Source organism: Tasmannia lanceolata, unplaced genomic scaffold (genome assembly GCF_043159265.1).
Source record: "Tasmannia lanceolata isolate RefF3 unplaced genomic scaffold, GAP_Taslan_0.1 ptg000013l, whole genome shotgun sequence".
NCBI lineage: Eukaryota > Viridiplantae > Streptophyta > Magnoliopsida > Canellales > Winteraceae > Tasmannia > Tasmannia lanceolata.
The window spans coordinates 9,632,318-9,656,399 of NW_027518690.1; the positions used below are offsets into that span (position 1 = coordinate 9,632,318).

The window sequence follows — 24,082 nt, forward strand, 5'->3', positions numbered from 1 at the left end:
ATTTAGCTAGTTTTGGGTCAAACAGTTTAGTTCCATATGGTTATCAGCAATCTCCAAAAAGAGCAATACTAGATATATTCAAATCTGGAAAATGGTTTGAATGCCCAAAAAAAAAAAAAAAAAACGTATTGGCCTCTTGCAGATCCATGACTCTTCTCATAACTTTGAAGAAAGGATTATGATTTTCACCTTCCTACTTAATTTTACATAATAACAGCAGATGGTTGGTTGAATTTACCCTAAAAACAAGAATAACTTATCAATGCTAAGAGGAACTGTTACACACTACAGAATGCAGAACAAGGCAAAAAAATATCGCATCTAGATGAAAAAAGAGGAGGAAAAGAAGAGAGATCTAGATTTTTCAATTATAAAGACAAGTATAAATACACAATAATGACACTTTTCAAATAGGTCCAGTAAAATCAAAATCTCTGGCTATTTCCTAATTTATGGATACTTCTTTGTATCACATATGAAAATGAAACAGATCAAAGGCTACTGCTGCGGCAGATTAAAGCATATGGTTTAATCACATATGTATTAATAAATCAGCAGTTAACTTTTCACACGGAAAGAAATGGAAAATCCAAAGCAAAATAGCGCATACAACAAAATTTAATGAAAAGAAAGGAAAAAGAAGCAGATATATGTACTCCATTCTTCTTCTTCTTCTTCTTCTTCTTCTTCCCTCTCTCTCTCTCTCTCGTTACTGAAAGTTTACTGAGAAATGAGGACAAGAGAGCATTAATAAGGAGAAAGTTCCATAATTTCACGGAAAGCCATTTCGTATCTCACTTTTGGAGGATCGAACAAAGTTTGTCTCATTCAATTAATTCATGTGAGAGGGATATGCTAGGGACCATCACAGAAGGCATTTCGCAGGCAGGCTTTTTCATGAGAGAGTAGCCACCTCATATGAAGTGCTTGCTCTCTCATGCAACAGCCTCCTCTGCATGAAATGCCATTTGCGATGGTCCCTATCAAATAATAAACATAAAAAGTGATCATGATGGAGAATTAGAGTAATTTATTAAGGGCAGTGATAAATTCACACCCTTGAAAGGAATAGGGGTTATTATTCTTTCAAGGAGGTAAATTTATCACTGCCCTTTATTAAATGTATCCATATAAAGCATGCTCTGTAAGATCATCCGGATTGGTTTAAAACATGAACAAATTATATGAAATTGCACTTAGGTATACTAAACACAATTTGCTAGAGGTAGATTAGACGACATTTACTTAGTTTATTGAGCTAAGGTGTATTTGATCAGATTGCAAGAACAGTATTCACATAAATGTTTCATCTCGAAGGCCAAAAAAAGAGTAAATAAGAGTACGTACCAGAATAAAATAAAAATTGAGGAAATCCTAAGATTGCAAACATGTGCCTCAGCCATTCATCCAGGAGAGGGATAAAAATGGAATTCTTCATTTAGAGTTCGGGTGGGCGGTAAAAGCACAGGAAAGAGAAAAGGATAGAGCATCCGAAAAATTCAAAAAAATCGACTATTTTCTCAGTTGCTATATAGTAATAGATAGATAGAAGCATTTGTTTACAAAAATACATTGGCAAGCTGGCAACTCCGCAGCAAAAGTGAGAAACTAAATGCTTCTTTAAATAGTCGAGGAAGCCTATTTCCACTCAATTGTTTCAATAATAACACCCTACTCTTTGCTTAGCACTTTTTAAATCAGTTTTTGAGAGCATTTTTGGAATTATAACGAACTATAGAAGTTATTGAAAAAAGTGTTCAAGCAAAGGCAAAGAGCCACCATGAATCATGGGTGAGGAAATATTTCATTTTCAATTTGAATAATGTATACAACTGTGTATTAGAGGTAGAATTTGCTTATGGAGGAATGATAGAGGCAAGGGCGCCCTTGCATAAAGAGCCAGAGATTGGATCCATATCATTTTCGGTTACTTTTTAAAATCAACTGTAAAGGTAAATTCAGTTACACTTAATGATGTGGAACCAATCAAGGGCCCTCTTCGGCTCCTTATTCGAGGGTGCCCTTCCCTCTATCATTCCTCTTTTTTTTTAAAAAAGAAGAAGAAAAGATAACCGTTCCTGTGCAAAGAAGATTACAATTGGGAATCAATGGGCAAAGACAACTCGGACTGCGAAACAGATCAGTGTCTCTCAGATAAATATTTCTATCCGACTCTAGAACTGATAGTCTAAGATAGGTTTTGAATCAAGGGTGTGGGAATATCATTTCTCTACAAGCAAACATTCTCATGCACCAGTGTTAAAAAATGGGCCAGCCCCATCAAAATAAAGAACGACGTGTAAAATTGTGGACCCACCATATATACATGTACTCGGTGGAGATTGCGGGACCTACTACGAAAGCATGAGGCAAAAATGGTGGGCCACACCCGATGCATGGTTTTCATAGAAGGAAAAATTGCCAATTGGGGACACCAAAATACTAGAATTGTCAACGGGGGACACAATTTTGAAAAATTGTTAAAGAGGGTTGATAATCCCCTTTTGAGAGTTTGATAACCCCATTTAGAGGGTCCATAACCCCCTTTTAGAGACTTGATAACCCCTATTTCGTCCCTCTTAACAATTTTTCAAAAGTGTGCCTTCCGTTGGCAATTCTCGTATTTTGATGTCCCCCATTGGCAATTTTTCCCTACACAGAGTTGGTGGGACCCACCCTAATCAAATTAGATCACTAAGGTTAACGGGTCTTTTGGACTTTTCCATAAGGGTGTAACTCGGGCCGGGTTGAGTCTCGTCGAGGCCAACCCAAACCCAACCTGATGCATTCCTACTTCAACCCGAACCTGACCCTCAACCCGACAAGAGTCAACCTGAACCCAACCTGCCCCCTGAATAACTCAACCCTAACCCAACCCGACCCGACCCAAGTAGATCCTCTCCTTGCATTTCTTAATCCTTCCAATCCTTCCAAGAGAAACATCCATCAAATCTCTGCAACTTCGCAAAGAACAAATAGTCCCCAAAAATCATCTCCCATACAACAATGTTCTGAACCGGGATACACATTACAACAAATGTGGTTGCTGCTGCAAGATGGAGGGATAAACTGCTATCAAGTTATGTGTTTTTTTATTTGACTAGACATAGCCCTCGACTTATGTGTTTTTTCATGCCATTTATTCGAGGGTGCCCTTGAATAAATATATAACAGTTCATGTGGAAAGAAGATTACAATTGCGAATCAATGGGCAGAGACAACTCGGAATACGAAACAGATCAGTGTCTCTCAAATAAATATTTCTATTCGACTCTAGAACTGAAAAACATACCTCCATGGGCTAGTTTTGCTACCATGAATATGTTCTTCACATGGACTATTAGCTTTACCCAATGGTTAACGAGGGTGGAAGAGGGATCGACACGAGAGGGAGGAGAGGATAACAAAAGCTTGAATTAAATAGAGTCTTCTACTTTGCTTTATTTGGGATTTTTGCAAAAGAAGTCTTCTACTTTGCTTTATTTGCAAATAGAGTCTTTTCCTTTTAGAATTTGCAAATTGAGTCATCAAGTTTGAGTGAATTTTGCAAATCAGGTCTTGGTATCCGTTTGCGACCAAAATACCCATGTTAATTTTTTACATATTAAGGAATAAAAAACGGCTGAGGAATTTTCTGTTTTAAGATAAGCAGGAATACATATTAAGGATATTAGGATTGTCATGATTGGCCCAATTTTTACCACATGTAACCGTAGTCATAAATGTGGATGGAGACATTATAGTGTATTTATGACGTTGACCACCGACACGTGCCCCTCCCCACCGAAAAACTCTCACCAGCCATTTAAATTTGAAAAGACAAGTTGAATTTGTGTCATTTAGCATGGAAATGCCAGCACTGAGTGAACTTGATGCCCATGATCATCCATGAAGTCTATCATCTTCTGACTCAACTTAATGAATCCCTGGTTCTTCCTCAACTTCTGATTGTTTGTTCTTCGTGGTTTGTCCTGACCCAGCTTCCTGTTCCTCTAGCTCTTCCATGGAGGACGGTGGGCTGTTGAGGGGAGATAGTATGAGTGTCTTCTTCTGATTGCCACTCATCAGTAGAGTCCTCGGTGCTAGCATTGAGAATATTATGCTAATTATTTTATAAAATGACCATATTTCAAACTGGCTTTGCTTTTTTCAATTCAAACATTTTTGTACAGTGAAGATTTCACCTGGCAACAACTCGGGTTGATTTTTTAGAATTCTTGTTGACCTTTTACCATAAAATCAGGTGGGGGTTTGGGTTGGTTCTATTTCTTTTTTTAGCAAAAGCTCAACTTAACCCAAATTGCACCCCTACCAGGTAATGGCATTCTCAGAGATTTCAGCATGTCCACTAATTTTAATGAGATAGATTATGGGTTTATTTTTTAAGATCCAATGGGATACAAAAAGATATGGGTGAATATGATCCATGGAGATGTGTAAAATGTCCTAAAATGTTGTCAATAGTTTAGGCAAATGATATAGGCACAACTATGTTTTGATAGTAGGCACGAAATCAACTTTTCTTATTAGCTTTATCCGCCTATCAAAGGCTGATGACAGCTTTTGGGAGGTGTAACATATGATTGAAGCATACATGACAAGGTAAGTTGGTGCAGAGGCTATGAAATTACACCTCGACAGATGAACATAAACATGAATATATTCGCAGTTTGCACCCTCCATTCAGATCTAGGACGCTCCATCGGATATAGTGGTTATGTCTGGGTTGCCATCCGAAATTTTCTGTCTTCAGCACGTATGAGGCCATTGAGGGCATTCTCGTCGTCTCTTGAGGCCGTCCAGAGGTGGCTGTTCTCTCATGCAAAAGTCTGCCGCAAAATTGGTTTCCTCAAAGTTGCGTAACAAATCCCTTTTCAGAATCATAACAAACTTTAAAAGGTTATTAAGAAAGGCGTTCAAAGTTGAGGTATATATATTGCCAATATTGAATCATGGGTGTGGGAAAGTCGTTTAGGGTGATAGGGAGAACTAAATATGGGCCCATAAATTGGCTAACAGCCACCAAAGGCAGTGTTAAAGTCTCAGAATGACTACTGATTCGAACCCACCAACTCAAGGTTAGAATGTTGGAGAAATATTAAACTATTTAAAGAAATTTGAATCATGTATAAAGCTTTGTGTTGGGTGAAATTTGCTTATTAATTATGGAGAGGGAAGATTTTGATATACAACATAAATTTCAAAATTTGAATAAAAGATAAGGCCCTCGAAAAGCCAAACCGATTTAAATTTGAGTTGGCTTAGGGTTGAGACCTTTGGCAACCCGACCCGACCCAACCCTACCCGGCCGAACCCGACCTCTGACCTCTAATTTTTCTTGATTTTCTTTGGGTTATTGTATTTTTCTGTTTGGCCCAAGGTGAACAAGAACCAACCCAACTCAACCCAACCCGATTTCGGGTAGATGAGATGGGTTAGGGGTTAGGGTTGAGAGATTTAATGGCGGGTTGAGTTAGGGTTGACCATTCTCAACCCGAGCAGGGTTGGCTTGGGTTAGGGTTGAGGGAATGCTATCTCGGATTGGGTTAGGGTTGGCCTCAACCCGATCCAACCCGACCCGAGTTGCACCCCTATTGGCAATTGATTGTGAGCATAGTTGTCAAACTCGGTTGACTCGTATGAGTTGACTCGCAAGTCGAGTCGAGTCGGATTGTTTTCAAGTCGACTCATAAGGGCGACTCGTACGAGTTGTGTGACTCGAATGAGTCGAAGCGAGTTGACTCAAAATTTTGAGACCTGTACAAGTTGAAGTGAGTTGACTCAAAGTCTTGAGACTCATACGAGTCACAGAATTTGCATCATAGTTGTCTCCTTGTCTCTTCTTGGTTTTCTTCTCCTTTCATGTTCTTCGTATTTACATGTGAAGTCATTTAAGCAAACGTATTTAATGTTCATTTATTTAAGATTTACATGTAAAATCATTTAAGTAAATGTCCATTTAAGGAATAGCAACAGTGTAAGTGTCCAATGTTCACAATACCTTTGCTTCCTTGAGCCGAGCGAAGCAAGTAACAAACAACAACTACGCAGCTCCACCTAGGTACCTAAGTGACGGACTCACAGTCCACAGTATTCAATACGCAGGGTATACCACACAAGCCTCCAAGGCCTGACCATAGCAACCCACATGCCAAGTGTATCGCACAGGCTTACTAGGGCCCGACCAAGCCAACCCGTGAATACAGCCATCTAAATGCGGGTATGCCACACAAGCTACAACAGCCCGCCCAAAGCAACCCATGCACTGGAATATCTAGTTATCCAAGAATACTGCACAAGCCACGAAGGTCCGACCAAAGTATACTAAGTGTCAAATGCACAACTGTAATACTACTCATGCATCACACAGCATGATAAGGAAATCTATGTATACAAGTCAGCAACAGAAGTACACATTGTGTATAGTGACATAACAAGTCAGAACCAATAGAATATACAAACACAGATTCCTCAGCCATAAAAAATGAAAGGATACATTGGCATGCCGGGTCCCAAGGATACATTGGCATGCCGGGTCCCAACTTACGAAGTTCAGAATAAAACCATCGAAAATGAAAGGATACATTGACATAACACCTTCTTATACCACTGTCGTGATGAGCCCTAAAAAAAGGTAGTACTAGGGGTGTAACTCGGGCCGGGTTGAGTCTGGTCAAGGCCAACCCAAACCCAACTTGATGCATTCCTACTTCAACCCGAACCCGACCCTCAACCCGACAAGAGTCAACCTGAACCCAACCCGCCCCCTGAATAACTCAACCCTAATCCAACCCGACCCGACCCAACTAGATCCTCTCCTTGCATTTCTTAATCCTTCCAATCCTTCCAAGAGAAACATCCATCAAATCTCTGCAACTTCGCAAAGAACAAATAGTCCCCAAAAATCATCTCCCATACAACAATGTTCTGAACCGGGATACACATTACAACAAATGTGGTTGCTGCTGCAAGATGGAGGGATAAACTGCTATCAAGTTATGTGTTTTTTTATTTGACTAGACATAGCCCTCGACTTATGTGTTTTTTCATGCCCTTAATGAGACTTTTTGTTTCAACCTATCATGTTAAAGAAATCAAATGGTTTAGATAAAAAGAGTACTCCTCACGAGGATCAACACCAAATCCAACGGCTGCTGCAAAATCCAAGCAAAAATAAAAAACAAGGAGTTATGAAAACCACTACCAAACTTTCAAACTTTTATCTGTAGAAATCCACGTGTATTGACATAGCCCTCGACTTATCCGCCAACATTTTAGGGTTTGTAATTGCTTCCTTATTTTTTCACAAAGTCAACATCAGTCCTTTAACGAACCTTTTACTATCCTCTAGTTCATCTCCACCTTTGAAATTGATCAAAGGCCGTGAATGATCTTTGATCACGATGGAGAGAACTTCTTTTCTTCTTCCTCTCGTCCATTTCAGAATGTTTCTCCATCAAGCTTCTAAACTCGGTTCCGGCACTGTTCATTCTTATACTAAAAGCAATAAAAAGATAAAAAAGCTTGGGTTGATTGTCGGGTTGGGTTGCCAACGCCTCAACCATAACCCGACTCGGATTAAACTTGGGTTCCCAACCCTAATGCTAACCCGACCCGGCCTAGCATCAACCCAACCTGACAAAAAATCGGGTTCAAATCGTCGGGTTCGGGTTGAGCCCGACCCAAGTTGCACCCATAGGTAGTACAAATGGTGGGCATTGGCATTCATACCATTGTAGACTAAGCTCATCTAGATACATATTGTTGCATTGGGATGTGATATTCATACGATACATATTGCATAAGTTTTTTTTTTATTTTTTATAAAGTTTTATTGCATGCATGGATCATGGCATTCCAAGTGAAACTGATAAAAGAATATCCAATGTAAAATGTGTTGTTTGTAATGTTGTTCCATATTTAAATAAGTATCAGTATATGTTAATATTTACAAAAAAGATCAATTGGAATATTATTAGTTTATTTTTTCTATGATTTCACAGGACATAGAAGTTTCTTTTCCCAGCTCGGTTTCCGCAGTTGAAACTCATCCCTTATATATTTTCAGATGCAATAAAATGTGCTGTTTGTAATGCTGTTCAATATAGTAATAAGTATTAGTATATGTTAATATTTACAAGGAGATAAATAGGAATATTATTAGTTTATTATTGTTACGATTTTAAATGGCATACAAGTTTCTTTTCCCAGCTGAGTTTCTGTGGTTGAAACTCTTACCTTCTATATTTGCAGATGCAATGTAAGATGTGTTGTTTGTATTGATGTTCCATATTTTAATAAGTATTAGTATATGTCAATATTTATAAGAGTATTAATTAGTTTATGTTTGTTACGATTTTAAATGACATACAAGTTTCTTTTCCCAGCTGTGTTTCTGTGGTCGAAACTCATCCCTTATACATTTTTAAATGCAGATGCTACTCACATTCAAGAGGATAGGCCAAGGATGTGAACTAGAGAAGGAGTGATGTATTAGTGATTTTAGGATTAGTTTCCTTTTATGCATTTGTTTTAAACTTCTAGTTCTGTGTTCGGTAAGACTTGAGATTGTCTTATTTTATATTTGCATGTGGACATGTTGAGATTATGATTATTAAATTTCTTTTACCAGCGATTTTGATCGGCAATTCCGGTGATTTAGATGTGCTGCTCTTTGGAGAAGAGCAAGGTTCGATGGAAGAAAGTGTTATAACGAAAGGAGGGTATGACCTCGATATTGAATTATCTCATGCATTATTTTAACTTTCTAACATAGAAATGTCTATAATGAGCATAGATTTCTAGCTTGAAAATGTTTCACTTACCCCATACTTCTTCTTCTTCTTCTTCTCCCCCTTTTTTCTCTCTCTCCCTCTGTACCTGATTTCTCTGTCCCTCTCTCCCTGATCTCTCTATTCTTTTGGTTTATTTCTTAGTATCTCTCACTGAATGAAACGGTTTTTTCAGGTGGGCCCTTAAACTTTTCGGTGCATGCAAGGTTTACAGTGAGTGACAATATTGAGAACGATGCCCATTCTTTAATCATTTTAAATAAGATTACAACCAATGCCAAATGTTGCTTTATTTTTCTATTTTACCATGTTTTAATCAATATGCAATAATGACAGGTTTTCATTTCTATTTTTCTATTTATCTTATCTTTTTCTCTATACCCATTGTTCTATTTTGCTTTTTCTCTCCCAAATGTATTAAAATGATCTATTCATTGAAAATATTTTTCATGTTTCTAGGACGTGCATGGATTTCCATATAGTGTAGACGTGACCATAACACAAATTGAAGATCCTGAGATGCCTGTCTTCTTGGATGGCCCAAGACCTAAATTGAATAAGCTAAAAAAATAAATCAAATTTACAAGTTGCAAAGAGAGGATGATGTTCTTGTCTTCGTGGACGACCCTAACAAAAATTGAATGACCTTCAAAATCAAACAGCTTAACTTGAAGTATATAATAGAATCACCATCTTTATTTCCTGTGAATTTCTTCAAAATTCTCCAAACAAATTGAACACTCGACTTCTCGCACTGTTACTGCTGAATACTGGATCGTGGGCAATTTTATCACCTTGTAGGCACTAATGAGTCAATCTCGATACTTAGCGGCAAAGTAGACTAAGGAACACCCCAAAAAACATAATTATTGCGGTCGCAACCATTACTGGGATGCTTAGGAGGTGGTACTCAAAAGGAATTTTCCTAAAAAAAAACAATATTTGGAGTCACTCAAATACTGTATGACCAATCGGTTGTCAAAATACCAAACAAACAGTGCCTAAGAGGGGGCTACTACACTCACAGCGCACTTGCATCACCACCTGAGCTTCGCTACCGCTTCGCCTCATTAGGAGGTCGAACCAAGGACCTATGGAAGTCGGGCTGCCCCGTCCCCATGGCAACGTAATGGTTTCCTGAGGGAGGAGTTTAGAGGCCTTATAGCAGCACGGACCTCTTTTTCTTTCAAGTAGCAAAGAGGAAAATTTAAGAAATGTCAATAGAAATAAAACTATAGGAAAAAAAGTAAAACATACCTTATGACTTTGTTCATGGACCAAGTATGATCAGACAAATGGCCCTTACAATCCAACAATAAGTAAAACATACCTCGTGAATTCTTCTTCCTCTTCTTCTTCTTCGTCTCTCTCTTCTAGTCTATCCCGCTCTCTTCTGCCCCCCTTTATAATATTTCTTATTTCCACATTTTCTTTCTTCTGTTTTGCATCATTTTCAAACATTGCACTCTCTTCTTCCTCCTCTATCGTTTTGTTTTAATTGCAGTGGAAATGGGAGAGCTTCGATGGAGACACATCAACATGATCTGGAGCTTCTATATGAAGCTATGCCCACTATTACATAGTGGGCCCAATATGTAAAGGATCTTGACAGTTTATCTGACGTTAGATAACCAGGTGGTTAGCAATCAAATTCAACACCGTGAATGATCTATTAAGCAATTAATGGTTCTATTTTAGGTACTCGGAAAAATCATATGCCTTTAGTTGCAAAATGCTTTGAGATTTTCTCACTGGCACCAAAAGTGGGAAACTGGATACTAGTTTAAATAATTAAGGAAGCCTATTCCCACTCCTTGGTTTCAGTAATAATACCCCACTATTCACACTTTTAAATAGGTTGTTTAGAGAATTTGCACGGCAATTTAGTGGAATGCCTTTTGGGGGCTTACTTTTGCACCAGAGAAAACCCACATAGACTAACTTTTTGGCAGAATTTGTCTTGTTTATTAATTCATCCGAGGTTGTTGTTCTCTTATGCAAAATGGATTTCCCGAAATTGCCTAACAAAGCCCTTTCTTAGAATTATAACAAACTTTACAAGCTTTATTAAGAAAAAGAATACAGGGTTTCTTTTGTATTCTAATGCTAACCAGAAAACTAGCATCCTTGATTTAGTTTATTCTGATGTATGTGGCCCTATGACTGTGAAAACTCTTAGTGGTGTATTGTATTTTGTTTCTTTTTTTTTATGATGCATCCAGGAAAGTTTTGACCTATGCTATGAATAACAAAGATTAAGTGTTTGAAATCTTTCAGAGGTTTCATGTTATGGTTGAGGGGCAAATGTCGAAGGCATTGAAATGTCTCTGCTCGGATAATGACGGTGAGTACACCTCAAGAAAGTACAAGGATTATTGTGTGAAGCATGGCATTAGACATGAGAAGACCGTCCCTTACACGCCACAGCACAATGGTGTTGCAGAAAGAATGAACCACACAATAGTGGATAGAATTAGAAGTATGCTTTCATCTGTTGGGCTACCTAAGGAGTTTTGAGGTGAAGCCATGTGTACAACGTGCTACTTGATAAATCGATCTCCTTCATCGCCATGAGAAGGAGAGGTGCTAGAAAGAGTATGGGCAGACAAAGATGTGTCCTACTTACACTTACGAGTGTTTGGATGCAAGGCCTTTATGCGTGTACCTAAGGAGAATCGAAGCAAGCTGGATGACAAGGCAACCTAATGTGTATTTTTGGGTTATGGTGATGATGAATTTGGGTACAAGTTGTGGGATCCCAAGGCCAAGAAGTTGCATAGAAGTCGCGATGTCCATCATCAAGATATGTCTCTCATAGAAAGGGAAAGAAAGGCGTCAACAAGATATCCATCATCAGAGTATGTGATTCTCACATAAGCTAAACCTGAAAACTTCAAAGAAGCTATGACACATAAGCATAAGGAACAGTGGCAGAAGGCTAAGCAAAAAGGGATCAATTCCTTGCATAAGAACAAAACCCATGAGTTGGTTGAACTGCAAAGAGTCGAAAAGCTTTGAAGAACAAGTGGGTATGTTCCTCCACCCGTCGTTGCCAATGAACGGAAACTGCAACGTTATTAAATTTGCCGCCGTGCGTTAAGCGATTACTTCGCTGTCCGGCAAGGTTATTCACTAGTCGACTTGTACTTTTAAATAACTTGAACCCAAAACCGAAACGTTCCGAAACCGAAATCGGCGAAATGTCCCAAATTTTGGCCAAAATTTTAGAAATTTCATCAATTTCTACGAAATTTTAAAAACTATATTATTTTTTAAATCCTTTCCTAAATTTCAGCTGAAATTACTGAAATTTTGGCCCAAAAAAGGGGATTTGATTTCCTTTGTCTTTACCAAATTCACCTGAAATTTCGGGATTTCGGCAAAAGTTTTGGTTTCGGCTTGGTTCGAAATTACCCCCGAAACCGAAATTTAAAACCTTGGTTGCTATCACCAAATTGTATTTTATTTATAACATAAATGAAAAATCTAAAACTCAAAGAGCAATAAACGCATATCGGTGATAGCAACCAATGCATGGGGGCACCCTTTCATCTGGTTTTTGCTTAGAATTCTCCATCAGGTGAAATTTGCTTACTAGCTATGGAAATCTTCCCAGGGTAAGGCAAGAGTTTGAAATCTTGCCAAACATGACCCATAAATTCACAAAATTACCGTAGTAACCATGACCTGAAGAATTTGATGGATCAAATTTTATCAGATGGTAATAAAATGCGTGATTCTTGTTAAACTTTTAAAATTTAGACTACATGTGTTTCGATCAAAGCCTAATAGAACAAGAGGAAAAACCATGGGGACCTAAGGTGTAATTTCATTTCATTTTGGCTGAAACATTTCGTTCCATTCTGAAATATGGAACAAAAACACTATCTTTTCCGTTTTGGCCCGAATTTCATACGTTTCGACCCATTTCAGCCCTTTTTCACTCTATTAAAATTGTTAGAAGGGTACTTCTCATCCCCCACACGGAAACAAAAAATCCACCCAAAACATGATAGATTATTTTCCTTATTTTTTAAGCCACTTTTCACCTCTACTAGTTCTCCTTCTCCCACCAGGCCTACCCTCGTCTCACCTCTTGAGAAACTAATTTATCATGAAAAAAATAATTCATGGTTGCCAAACATAACCTATAAAGTCACAAAATTAATGTAGTCATAAACCAAGACCTAAACAATTTGATGGATCAAATTTTATCAGATGGTAATAAAATGTGTGATTCTTGTTAAACTTTTAAAATTTGGACTACATGTGATTCGATCAAAGCCTAATAGAACAAGAGGAAAAACCACGGGGACCTAAGGTGTCAATTTCATTTCATTTTGGCTGAAACATTTCGTTCCATTCTCAAAAATGGAACAGAAACACGCTATTCCATTTTGGGCAGAATTTTGTTACGTTTCAACCCATTTCAGCCCCTTTTTTTACTGTATTAAAATTGTTAGAAGGATATTTTTCATCTCCCCATTTTAAAATTTAGACTACATGTGATTCGATCAAAGCCTAATAGAACAAGCGGAAAAACCAGGGGGACCTTAGGTGTCAATTTCATTTCATTTTTGCTGAAACATTTCATTCCATTCTGAAAAATGGAACAAAAACACTCTCTATTCCATTTTGGCCAGAATTTCGTTATGTTTCGACCCATTTAAGCCCTTTTTTTATTGTATTAAAATTGTTAGAAGGATATTTTTCATCTACACCCCCTTCCCCCAAACATTAAAACCCTTATATAAACCCATCTAAACCCTATTAATTTTCTTTCTTTTATTGATATTTGTAATAAATTTAATGTTTTTAGTAATAGAATGTGCTTCTATTAATTTTGGTTCATATAACGATTTCTTATATGTTTCGAGCAACATTTTTAGATTTTTAAAAAAAGTTCTCCTTATATCATCTTTTCTAAAACAACAAATCGTGGAAGTAGCCAGAACACCAAAACGATGCTTTCCATTGCCCAAAACGAAGCGGCAAACAAAACCAAATTGAGACCAGAGAAGAGAAAAAGAGATGACTTTCTTAGTAATCAGTTATATGATGTATTCTTTATAATAGAGTCAGGTAAAAATTCTTGGAAAATTTTTGAACATATATAAATACCTAGTTGAAACAACTTGATCAGAGAAGTATCCCATAAAAAATTCTTCTACTATTAGAGTGTCAATGTATCAACTTCGAATCAGATCTACCTATGCCTTGGTCACGATGATCTGTTCAGATCCCTTATCGGATCCTATTTTCTATGTCTGGGTCATGATCTATCTTCACTCGAACTGTCCATCAGAGTGTCCTAGGTCCGACTTTCATGGTATGCAATTAGGGCTTAAGTTTAAGATAAGTGAAAAATACATATTAAGGATATTAGGATTGTTTTCACTGGCCAAATTTTTGTTGGAGTTCCACGCAAAAGCAAATAGTCCCACATCGGATAAGTGAAATGGATGGGGATGGGTTATAAGGGAATGGGCACCCTCCCTCCAACAACTAGCTTTTAGGGGTGAGTTCTACTTGGTTAAATTCCCTAGCAAATGGTGTCAGAGGGAATGTCCTCGGAGAAGATCTCGGAAACCCCAGTGTAGTATCTCATGGTTCCCACGTTGTCACCGCGTGGAGGGGCGAGATTGTCCACGTTGCTTCTACGTAGAGGGGGAGATTGTTGGGTTTCCATTCAAAAGCAAATAGTCCCAAATCGGATAAGTCAAATGGATGGGGATGGGTTATAAGGGATTGGGCACCCTCCCTCTAACACCTAGTTTTTAGGGTTGAGTTCTACCCGGTTAGATTCCCTACAATTTTTTCCACAATCTTCCATGACGACGAGCTCCACTACGTCCCCATCCTTGGAACCGACCCTCTGATTTATTCTGTTTGAGAAAGTCAGAACGTAAACAAGAAATAGTTGCTGTGCATAGCTCGAGGAGAGAGAAGTGGTAAATTTTTTATATTTTGGTTTTAAGTGTAGGTTTAACAAGAAATTGGTATTTAAGTGAAATATGATCAATGAAAATTTAAGTGAAGAAAAACTACTTACTATTTTGGGTAAATTTTATTGCTTCTAGTAATTTCCAGTTATTGGTCTCCTCTCCTTTGTCCACTTACAATTACAATGCCCAAATTATATTTTTTAAAGTATATTTTGAGTTTTCCTTAATTTTTCTTATTTATTCATTGTGTTGCTATAGGTTGAAGGCTGCTATATTCTTCATTTTTTTGCACTCCCCCTTATGTCAGGCAACCACATGTCCTTGGGCCTATTCCAATCATACATCCCGTGCCTAAGATAAAGTACCATAAAAATTAATAGATTATTTTGTTTTTTCTTGGTAGAACCCTAAACAAGGCTTGGTCGATCCGGCTACTGAGAACAGTTACTCTTACTTCTCTGTAATTTCCTTTTTCATTATTATTATTATTTTGATGGGTAAGCTGGGGTTTGGTGGGGCCCTTACTTGTTTATTTGATAAAGAGAAAGATGATACAATTATTTTTGCACTCCAAATTTTTGTTGGAATTCCACGCAAAAGCAAATAGTCCCACATCGGATAAGTGAAATGGATGGGGATGGGTTATAAGGGAATGGGCACCCTCCCTCCAACAACTAGCTTTTAGGGGTGAGTTCTACTTGGTTAAATTCCCTAGCAAATGGTGTCAGAGGGAATGTCCTCGGAGACGTCCCCATCCTTGGAACCGACCCTCTGATTTATTCTGTTTGAGAAAGTCAGAACGTAAACAAGAAATAGTTGCTGTGCATAGCTCGAGGAGAGAGAAGTGGTAAATTTTTTATATTTTGGTTTTAAGTGTAGGTTTAACAAGAAATTGGTATTTAAGTGAAATATGATCAATGAAAATTTAAGTGAAGAAAAACTACTTACTATTTTGGGTAAATTTTATTGCTTCTAGTAATTTCCAGTTATTGGTCTCGTCTCCTTTGTCCACTTACAATTACAATGCCCAAATTATATTTTTTAAAGTATATTTTGAGTTTTCCTTAATTTTTCTTATTTATTCATTGTGTTGCTATAGGTTGAAGGCTGCTATATTCTTCATTTTTTTGCACTCCCCCTTATGTCAGGCAACCACATGTCCTTGGGCCTGTTCCAATCATACATCCCGTGCCTAAGATAAAGTACTATAAAAATTAATAGATTATTTTGTTTTTTCTTGGTAGAACCCTAAACAAGGCTTGGTCGATCTGGCTACTGAGAACAGTTACTCTTACTTCTCTGTAATTTCCTTTTTCATTATTATTATTATTTTGATGGGTAAGCTGGGGTTTGGTGGGGCCCTTACTTGTTTATTTGATAAAGAGAAAGATGATACAATTATGGGTACAATAAACCATCCCTAACTCGTAACATAAAAGAGAGGGAGATCGAAAATTCAAGATAGTCGAGCACTAAGCCTAGAGATAGAAATGCTTAATATTCCTAAGTCACATAATCAGCTAATTGTTAGGAGTATGTTGGGCTCTTTGAGAGCGTCTTGGCCTCGTTTTCTTGGGAACTTCCTGCCATGGTTTATTTGATTCCTCTAGTTGTGGACTCTCTTCTTCATTGTCCTCTTGCAGTCTTGCTCAATTGGGATCAGATTGACTAGATGATGCTACTCAATCAATGAGAAAGAAGTAAAAATAGCAAATATGATGCCACAAATGGTAAATGGGCCAGACATGTTTCATAACAACGGACCAGATCACATACACATGGCACATGTAAGGGTGTGTGGTAAGAGGCTAAGAACCATCATCTTGCATCATCTTACTGTATTTGGGATGAGCATAATGAAGAAAACTTACAATTTCTCTGTGATTTCGGTCTCCTCAATGAGAGAGAAGTAAAAATAGCAATCATGTTACCAAAAATGGCAAATGGCCGGACATGTATCATATCAACGGACCAGATTACATACGCATAGCACATGTGAGAATTTAGGTAAGACTTGGGATTAGTGATTTTAGGATTAGTTTCCTTTTATCCATTTGTTTTCAATTTCTAGCTAGTTCTTTGTTAGGTAAGACTTGGGATTATCTTATTTTATATTTGCCTGTGGACATGTTGAGATTATGATTATATTATCTTATGGTGGACTTTAGTTTAATGTTGGATTTCATTTCCGCTTCATTGTTGTATTTCGGTTAACGGGCCGGGCTTTGGGCCTTTAAAATCCAGGCCATTACAGCTGCTATCTTCTCCATTTTCTTTTTGAGCTCTCCATACGCCAGGTAACAACAACATGCCCTTGGGCCTATCCCAATTGCACATCCCACGCACCTAAGACAAAGGACTACAAAAATTCGTAGAAGAGATTTTTCTTGGTAGGACCCTAAACAAGGGTTGGTGGATCTAAGGGGTTATGATCATTTGATTTAAGTATTCAGCACTTGGCTAAAATTATGGTTGACGTTTAAATCAACTAATTAGACTGCATACACGAGGCAGAGTATAGTAACTAAACTCATTTTATTATTTGCTTAAAATGTCGAGAGTACATAAGTATAAATACCGACATGGACATAGGTAGTCCTCCAAAGAAGCGATCCAACTGATTCTAGCAATTTCCCCCTGGTCCCCCAAAAAAGAAAGAATGAACGGTAGGATAACTCTTACTATCAATGGGTTTAAGAGTATAGCATTTGGGGGCATCAACAGCACTGGAAAGCCGATAATGGTCGACATCTTGAGTATCACCATTTTCCAGTATATACTTCATTTGTCCCACATAACTTGCATGCTTAAATCCTTCATCTGCAAAATGGCCACTCCCCATCTGAGGCCATGGTTCAATGCCAGCGTTGGTAACTCCCCCACCCCATTGAACAATAGTAGCATGATCAGTGAACGTGGAAGAGAAGAGAGCATTTGGCCAGTAACCCACCTTCTTATTATCGTTTCCAAATAATAACCACCAATCTTTGGTGACGGGATCCTACGATTAAATACAACATTAAACAAAAAAGTAATTAAAATAAAAGAATCAATATCTAAAGTCAGAAGGAATGATTCACAAGATACAACTCCCTTCACTCTAAAATAGTGGAAAATCCCTTTAAGCTGTTCCCATACGCGCGCGCGCGCACACACACACACAGATTTGCTAGCGTCCATCACAGAAGGCATTTTGAGGATGGGCTGTTGCATTGAAAACAGCCACCTCATGAATGAAGGAAAAATCTGCTGAAAAGTGAGCCTAAGTTGCTGCTCTCACATGCAACAGCCCATCCACGAAATGGCTTCAGTGATGGACACTAGCAAATTCCATATATATATATATATATATATATATATATATATATATATATATATGAGAATAGAGTTCCTGAGGTTAACCTCATATAAGCTTATATGAGGTGGCGCTCATAAAACATAATGCACCCACTTTGTTTGGATGATCCAAACCATTCATTTGCAAGGCCCCATCATAGATAGGGTGTATACCAAAAATCAGCTCCATTGGATCATCCTAACCCTCCAAAAGTGGAAGCAAAAATGGGTAGATTTATGGGCAATCCATTTTTCCCTCCACTTTTGGATGGGTTAGGATGATCCAATGGAGCTGATTTTTTGTACACACCCTATCTATGATGGGGCCTTTCAAATGAATGCTTTGGATCATCCTAACAATGTGGGCCCCTTATGTTTTATGAGCGCCACCTCATATAAGCTATATGAGGTTAACCTCAGGAACCCTTCTCTCTCTCTCTCTCTCTCTCTCTCTCTCTATATATATATATATATATATATATATATGTGTGTGTGTGTGTGGGGGGGGGTTTATGAGCTATGGCTTAGCCTGAGCAAGCCACTATAAACACACCATCTCCATGTTGTTGGACTCGTCCAACCCATTCATTCCATAGAACCTCGCTATGGCTTAGCCTGAGCAAGCCACTATAGATAGGGTGTTCCTAACAACCCATCTCCATACAATCATCCTAACCACTCGATCGGTAGAAGCCCACTTTCTAGCCGTCCATTCTAAAACTCGATCTAGAAATCAACAGATACCACGATCCTATGGAAATTATTTCATTGGGACACCTTACCTTCGTTGGGTCCTATAGAATGAACATGTTTGATGAGTCAAACAACATGGGAGATGGCACATATAGAGGGACGTTCAGGTTGCACGATACCACAGTGTCTTGTGAGATATAAGTAACCAAGAGTAATAGTTATACTGACATGTCAAGTGGGTGGGCCCGTAGAATCAATTCCTTCTTACAGCATAAAGGGGCAATTATATGATGTTGCATGTACTCATTTTTTCTAAAGGAAATATGAGAGGGAAAATGTACAAGTTTGGGAATCTTGTGATGTGTAAGTGCTTGCTATGTATGGGTCAAATACAAAAAGCCAACACATGGGACAATTCTATTTAAGCCTTAAATTTTTGTAGCCTTTCCTGATAAATTTCAAAGGCAACAAATTGGAGGATAAGAATTTTGGTGTGTGTGTGTGTGTGTGTGTGTGTGTGTGAGAGAGAGAGAGAGAGAGAGAGAGAGAGAGAGAGAGAGAGAGATCTTTTGGGAAGCCTAGAAGATAAATATGTTTGAAGAAGTAATACCTACTTACACTTATAGTTTCATCAAGTGAGACCTAAATCTGCATGCTCATATTTTTCCAAAGAAAAATATAACATATATAATTTAACAATTAACTCTAGTTACAAGTCCCGCTCTTCTTCTTATTTTTTTTCAGAAAAATACATCCTTTCTGATTGAAGGTAAAGGAATTCAAAATTACCTTGTATACAGCGAGTATTAAGGAATATTGGGTTCCATTATAGGATGAAATCGTTTTAAAAGCAGCTCCTAGCGGTATGTCCGGAGAAACTTGTACGAAACCTGGGCAGAGAATATCTTCGCATTCTGTTTTACCATTCTGTGGTGTAGGTAAACCAAAAAAAAAAAAACAAAGATGAAATCAGTAGCATTCTAATAACAAATTTATATTAATTTGGATGACACAAGATTAAGTTACTTTTCAAACATACCTTCCAGGTCGTACTTAAATGAGGGCGAAAGTCATTGTATATTTTATGATCTACCTACACATTTTAAAAACTTGAAAATAAGAATACAATATTATTAGTCGTCTTACCTAATTAATGCAATTGATCCCACAACATCGGTCGTGTTATTTGTTAAGAAAACCACCAAACGCATAAAGGACCATATGAGAATGATGCAGATCACAGATCAAGTATTAGATATTAGCAGATGAAGGTTGAATTAGATAACTTACCGCCCATCCAACCAATATTCCAACCTGCAACACATCTGTAACAGCCATATAAGTATAACTAGTTTGGTTGCCTATAACTGTTGGCTCCCATACATTGAGGTCTGCTCTTGTTCCGTAAAATTTTCCCTTGTATGACATTTGCGTTGCAAACTGTGAGTAATAAATAAAATTTGTGAGTCAATAACCTTTTATTTATACACAGAGGCATTATATAACAAAATAATCTATATACTACACATGTTTGTTTTAGGATTAAGCAAAACAATCATCTTAATGTTTCCACATTTATTAAAATATGACTATATTTTTCATTTAATAAAGAAAAAGGATATTCTTGTCATTGAAAACTTCTTATTGAATTTCATTGAATTTTATTTGTGCAAAAGGGAGGAGTGTTATAGAACTACATGAAATAAGGGTGTCTGATGCAATCCACACCCATGCGGCTGAGAAATTTGAAGCTCACATGAACCATCCCAAGCAAGTGAGAAGATCGGCCCGCGTTCAAGCCCAACATAAGGACCAAGCCCAAGTTGAATCCACCAAGCATAAAGGCCATCTCAAGCCCAAGATCATGGACATGCTAATTCGGGCCTCATCTAGTTGCATTCTCGTCATAATGATTCTGGTCGGTTTTGAAGCACGAATTTAGACCTTAGATGGATGACTCATGGAAAATGTTAAACTAAGAAGTTGTAGATCTTTGAGTTATGTTTCCGACGGATATTTATGGTCTTCATTTGGCCAAGTAGTTGGAAAGTTATGACCATTTTAGTAGATTGTTTCTGTAGGACTTTGACTAATTAATGTGTTTTGAATTCCTAAGCTATTAATGATGAACGTAAGTCCTTAAAATAGTTAGTGGGCTATCTTGAATGTCTTTTCTATTGTATTTTCTTTATAAAAGTCCAGCAAACATCTGTAGTGATGTTTTTAGCTGAATATTGATGAAAATTTGCCAGGAGCATTTTCCCTTGAACCTTGTAGAGTTCAACCTTGAAACCTAGAAGAGTTTCACTCCTTCCTTGAAGATTAGGAGCTTTCCCCTATTGTTTGTATCCTTGAAGAGTTGTAACCATCAATCTAGAAGAATTGATGTTACCACTCTTCCTTGGCAACCTAGAAGAGTATGCATTGAAGTTGTTATCTTTACCCTGAATGTAATCTTTGCCGGACATCTCACTTCCAGCATACTTTCGAGTAATTTGCAGTTCTTTTCTGAGAAAAGTTTCTTCACCAAAGTTATTGATCTTTGAGTCCTTGAAATTTTGGCTTTGGAATCAGGTCATTCCACCCCATATCGAAGGAGATAAGCTAATTTTACTGAACTTGCGCAAATCTGCTTCCCTATATCCAAATTATTGAGCGATTGAGTGTGTGTCTATCACTCTCCCGATCCTTAGTCCAAGAAGCCTAGGGGAGGCTTGCATCCGTGTCTTTCTAGCAGCTAAATTTTCTAGAAATAGGTTCATCTTCCTCACAACAAAAATAATAGAAACTTATTATGTAGTAAGAAGAATCGGAAAGTTGACTTATAAATCATCCATATTGACTGAACTTAAAAAAAATTGAGGTCACTTATTTTCTTGGGTAATACATACAAATTTTTAATAAGATTTTATAGAAAATGTACACAAATTTTAAAATATCCAAGCTTTGATAGAAACATGCACTCGAGTTTATATTGAGTATTGAGCGAGTAGGCCACACATACTTACCTCAATTCCAAATCATGTTTCCAATTATTTGAATAATGATTGAACTCTCATAAAAACAAATTATCCGATTCATAAAAAAGTTTATAATAAAATTATATGAGACGAAATGTGACGTACACGATTATTGGGTTGATCATTTGAAAGAGTCTCAGCATTTGAAGAATATCGTTTTCCAAAATTTGTGGCAGATTTAGCCCTAGTTAGGGCTTCCTTTTCAATCCTTCTGATAGGAACTGTTCCTAGAGGGCACCCTCCGTCCATGAGCTCTATCCCTAAAGATACGGCTATTGAAGAATGTTCTTTGACCTCAATCACTTTTGGAAGAGAACTTGGACTCATCTGCATCGCAATGTAAAATTTTCATCCCTATATTTACATTGTAATGAAAGAATATGTTCTATTTGGAAATGAACACCTAGTCTCACATATAACATATCACTTGAAACTGTAAAACAAAAACTACAAAAAAATATAAGAAACGACCTTGATCTTATGATTCCTTAATAACGGATGATCAAAAGCAGGTTGTTTGTTGATATCAACACAATCAAAGATCTGCCCATATTCAGCCTGAAAAAAATACAAATATCCATCAATTTCGATATCATCGTACCAATACAATCTCTCTCTCTCTCTCTCTCTCTCTCTCTCTCTATATATATATATATATATATAGAGAGAGAGAGAGAGAGAGAGAGAGAGAGAGGAAAGTGAAGCTACACCGCCGGCTTAAAATACAATGGGCCCACATTGTTTTGGTGATCCAAACCATTCATTTGATTGGCTCTCACATAGATAGGGTGTCCACCAAAAATCAGCTCCATAGGATCATCCCAACCCTTCAAATGGTGGAGGCAAAAATGGACAAATTTGTGAAGGTTTTTACACGTTCATTTTTGCCTCCACAAATCGTCGGGTTGGGATGATCCTATGGAGCTGATTTTTTGTGGACACCCTATCTATGTGAGGGCCAATCAAATGAATTCTTTGGATCACCAAAACAATGTGGGCCCATTGTATTTTAAGCCGGCGGTGTAGCTAAGTTAGCTACACCGGCGGTGTAGCTCCACTTTCCTCATATATATCGAGATTTCTGAGCTCTAGCTCAGCCTAAGCTAGAGCTCTATAAATCCACCATCTCCATGTTATTTCAGTCATCCAACCCATTCATTCTATAGGACCTCACATAGATAAGGTGTTCCTAACAAGCCATCTACATACCATAATCCTAACCATTCAATCTATAGAAGCCCATTTTCTAGCTATCCATTCTAAACCACCACAAATCATAATGTTAACCATAACCTATAATCCTTACCATAACCATAACCATAATCATAACCTATAAAATGAATGAGTTGGATAAGTCAAACAACTATGGGAGTGGTGATTTCTGAGCTCGAGCTCAGAAACCTTTTCACACACACACACACACACATATATATATATATATATATATATATATATATATATATATATGAGGAAAAGGATTGTACGCTCAAGTGTACCAACCTTATGGTACGCTCGAGTGCCCAATCACATGTGGGCCCACATTTTTAGGATGATCCAAAGCATTCATTTGAAAGGCCCTTATATAGATGGGGTGTATACCAAAAATCAGCTCCATAGGATCATCCTAACCCATCCATTTGTGGAGGTCAAAATGGACAGACACTGTTTGTCCACAAATCTGACCATTTTTGCCCTCCACTTTGGAGGGGTTAGGATGATTCAATGGAGCTGATTTTTGGTACACACCCTATCTATGATAGGGCCTTGCAAATGAATGCTTTGGATCACCACAAAAAAATGTGGGACCCATGTGATTGGCACTCGAGCGTATTATAAGGTTGGTACGCTCGAGCTTACAATCCTTTTCCTCTATATATATATATATATATATATATATATATATATATATATATATATATATATATATATATATATATATATCAATTACCAGATGAACGGTTTAGATAACCATGGGATGGTTTTTCTTAGCTATCCCAAAAGCAAAGAAAATATTAACCAAACCTTAATAGTCTTCACTGCTACTTTAGATGAGCTATTTCTTCCTCCTTCCACTCCATAGCCAATGAGAACAAAAGAAAATAGAAAAATGAGCTGCAACATTTCCTTGAAACCCATACCCTAACTATTAAGAAACTCCTCTCACAAAGAACAAAATCCCTATTTTTCTCAATGGAATTCCTCCCAACCTTTTTGTTTATATAATTTAGTAGGTATTTGGTGCTGTGAGGATTTAAGAGTAAGGCTTATTTAGGAAAGTAAATCTTCAGGAGAGATT

The 24,082-nt window shown here is 37.5% G+C and overlaps 1 protein-coding gene across 1 annotated transcript; it reads right to left on the reverse strand.

The window, feature by feature from the left end:
- Positions 1 to 17,255: 17,255 nt before the first annotated feature.
- Positions 17,256 to 24,082, reverse strand: LOC143890787 (protein neprosin-like). The gene is made up of 7 exons (XM_077395468.1): positions 23,809 to 24,082; positions 22,258 to 22,344; positions 21,892 to 22,113; positions 20,057 to 20,206; positions 19,806 to 19,859; positions 19,556 to 19,693; positions 17,256 to 17,738 (listed from the first exon to the last, which is right to left on the reverse strand). Exons 1-7 carry the CDS (start codon positions 23,920 to 23,922, stop codon positions 17,361 to 17,363), a joined length of 1,143 nt encoding a protein of 380 aa, XP_077251583.1. The 5' UTR covers positions 23,923 to 24,082; the 3' UTR covers positions 17,256 to 17,360.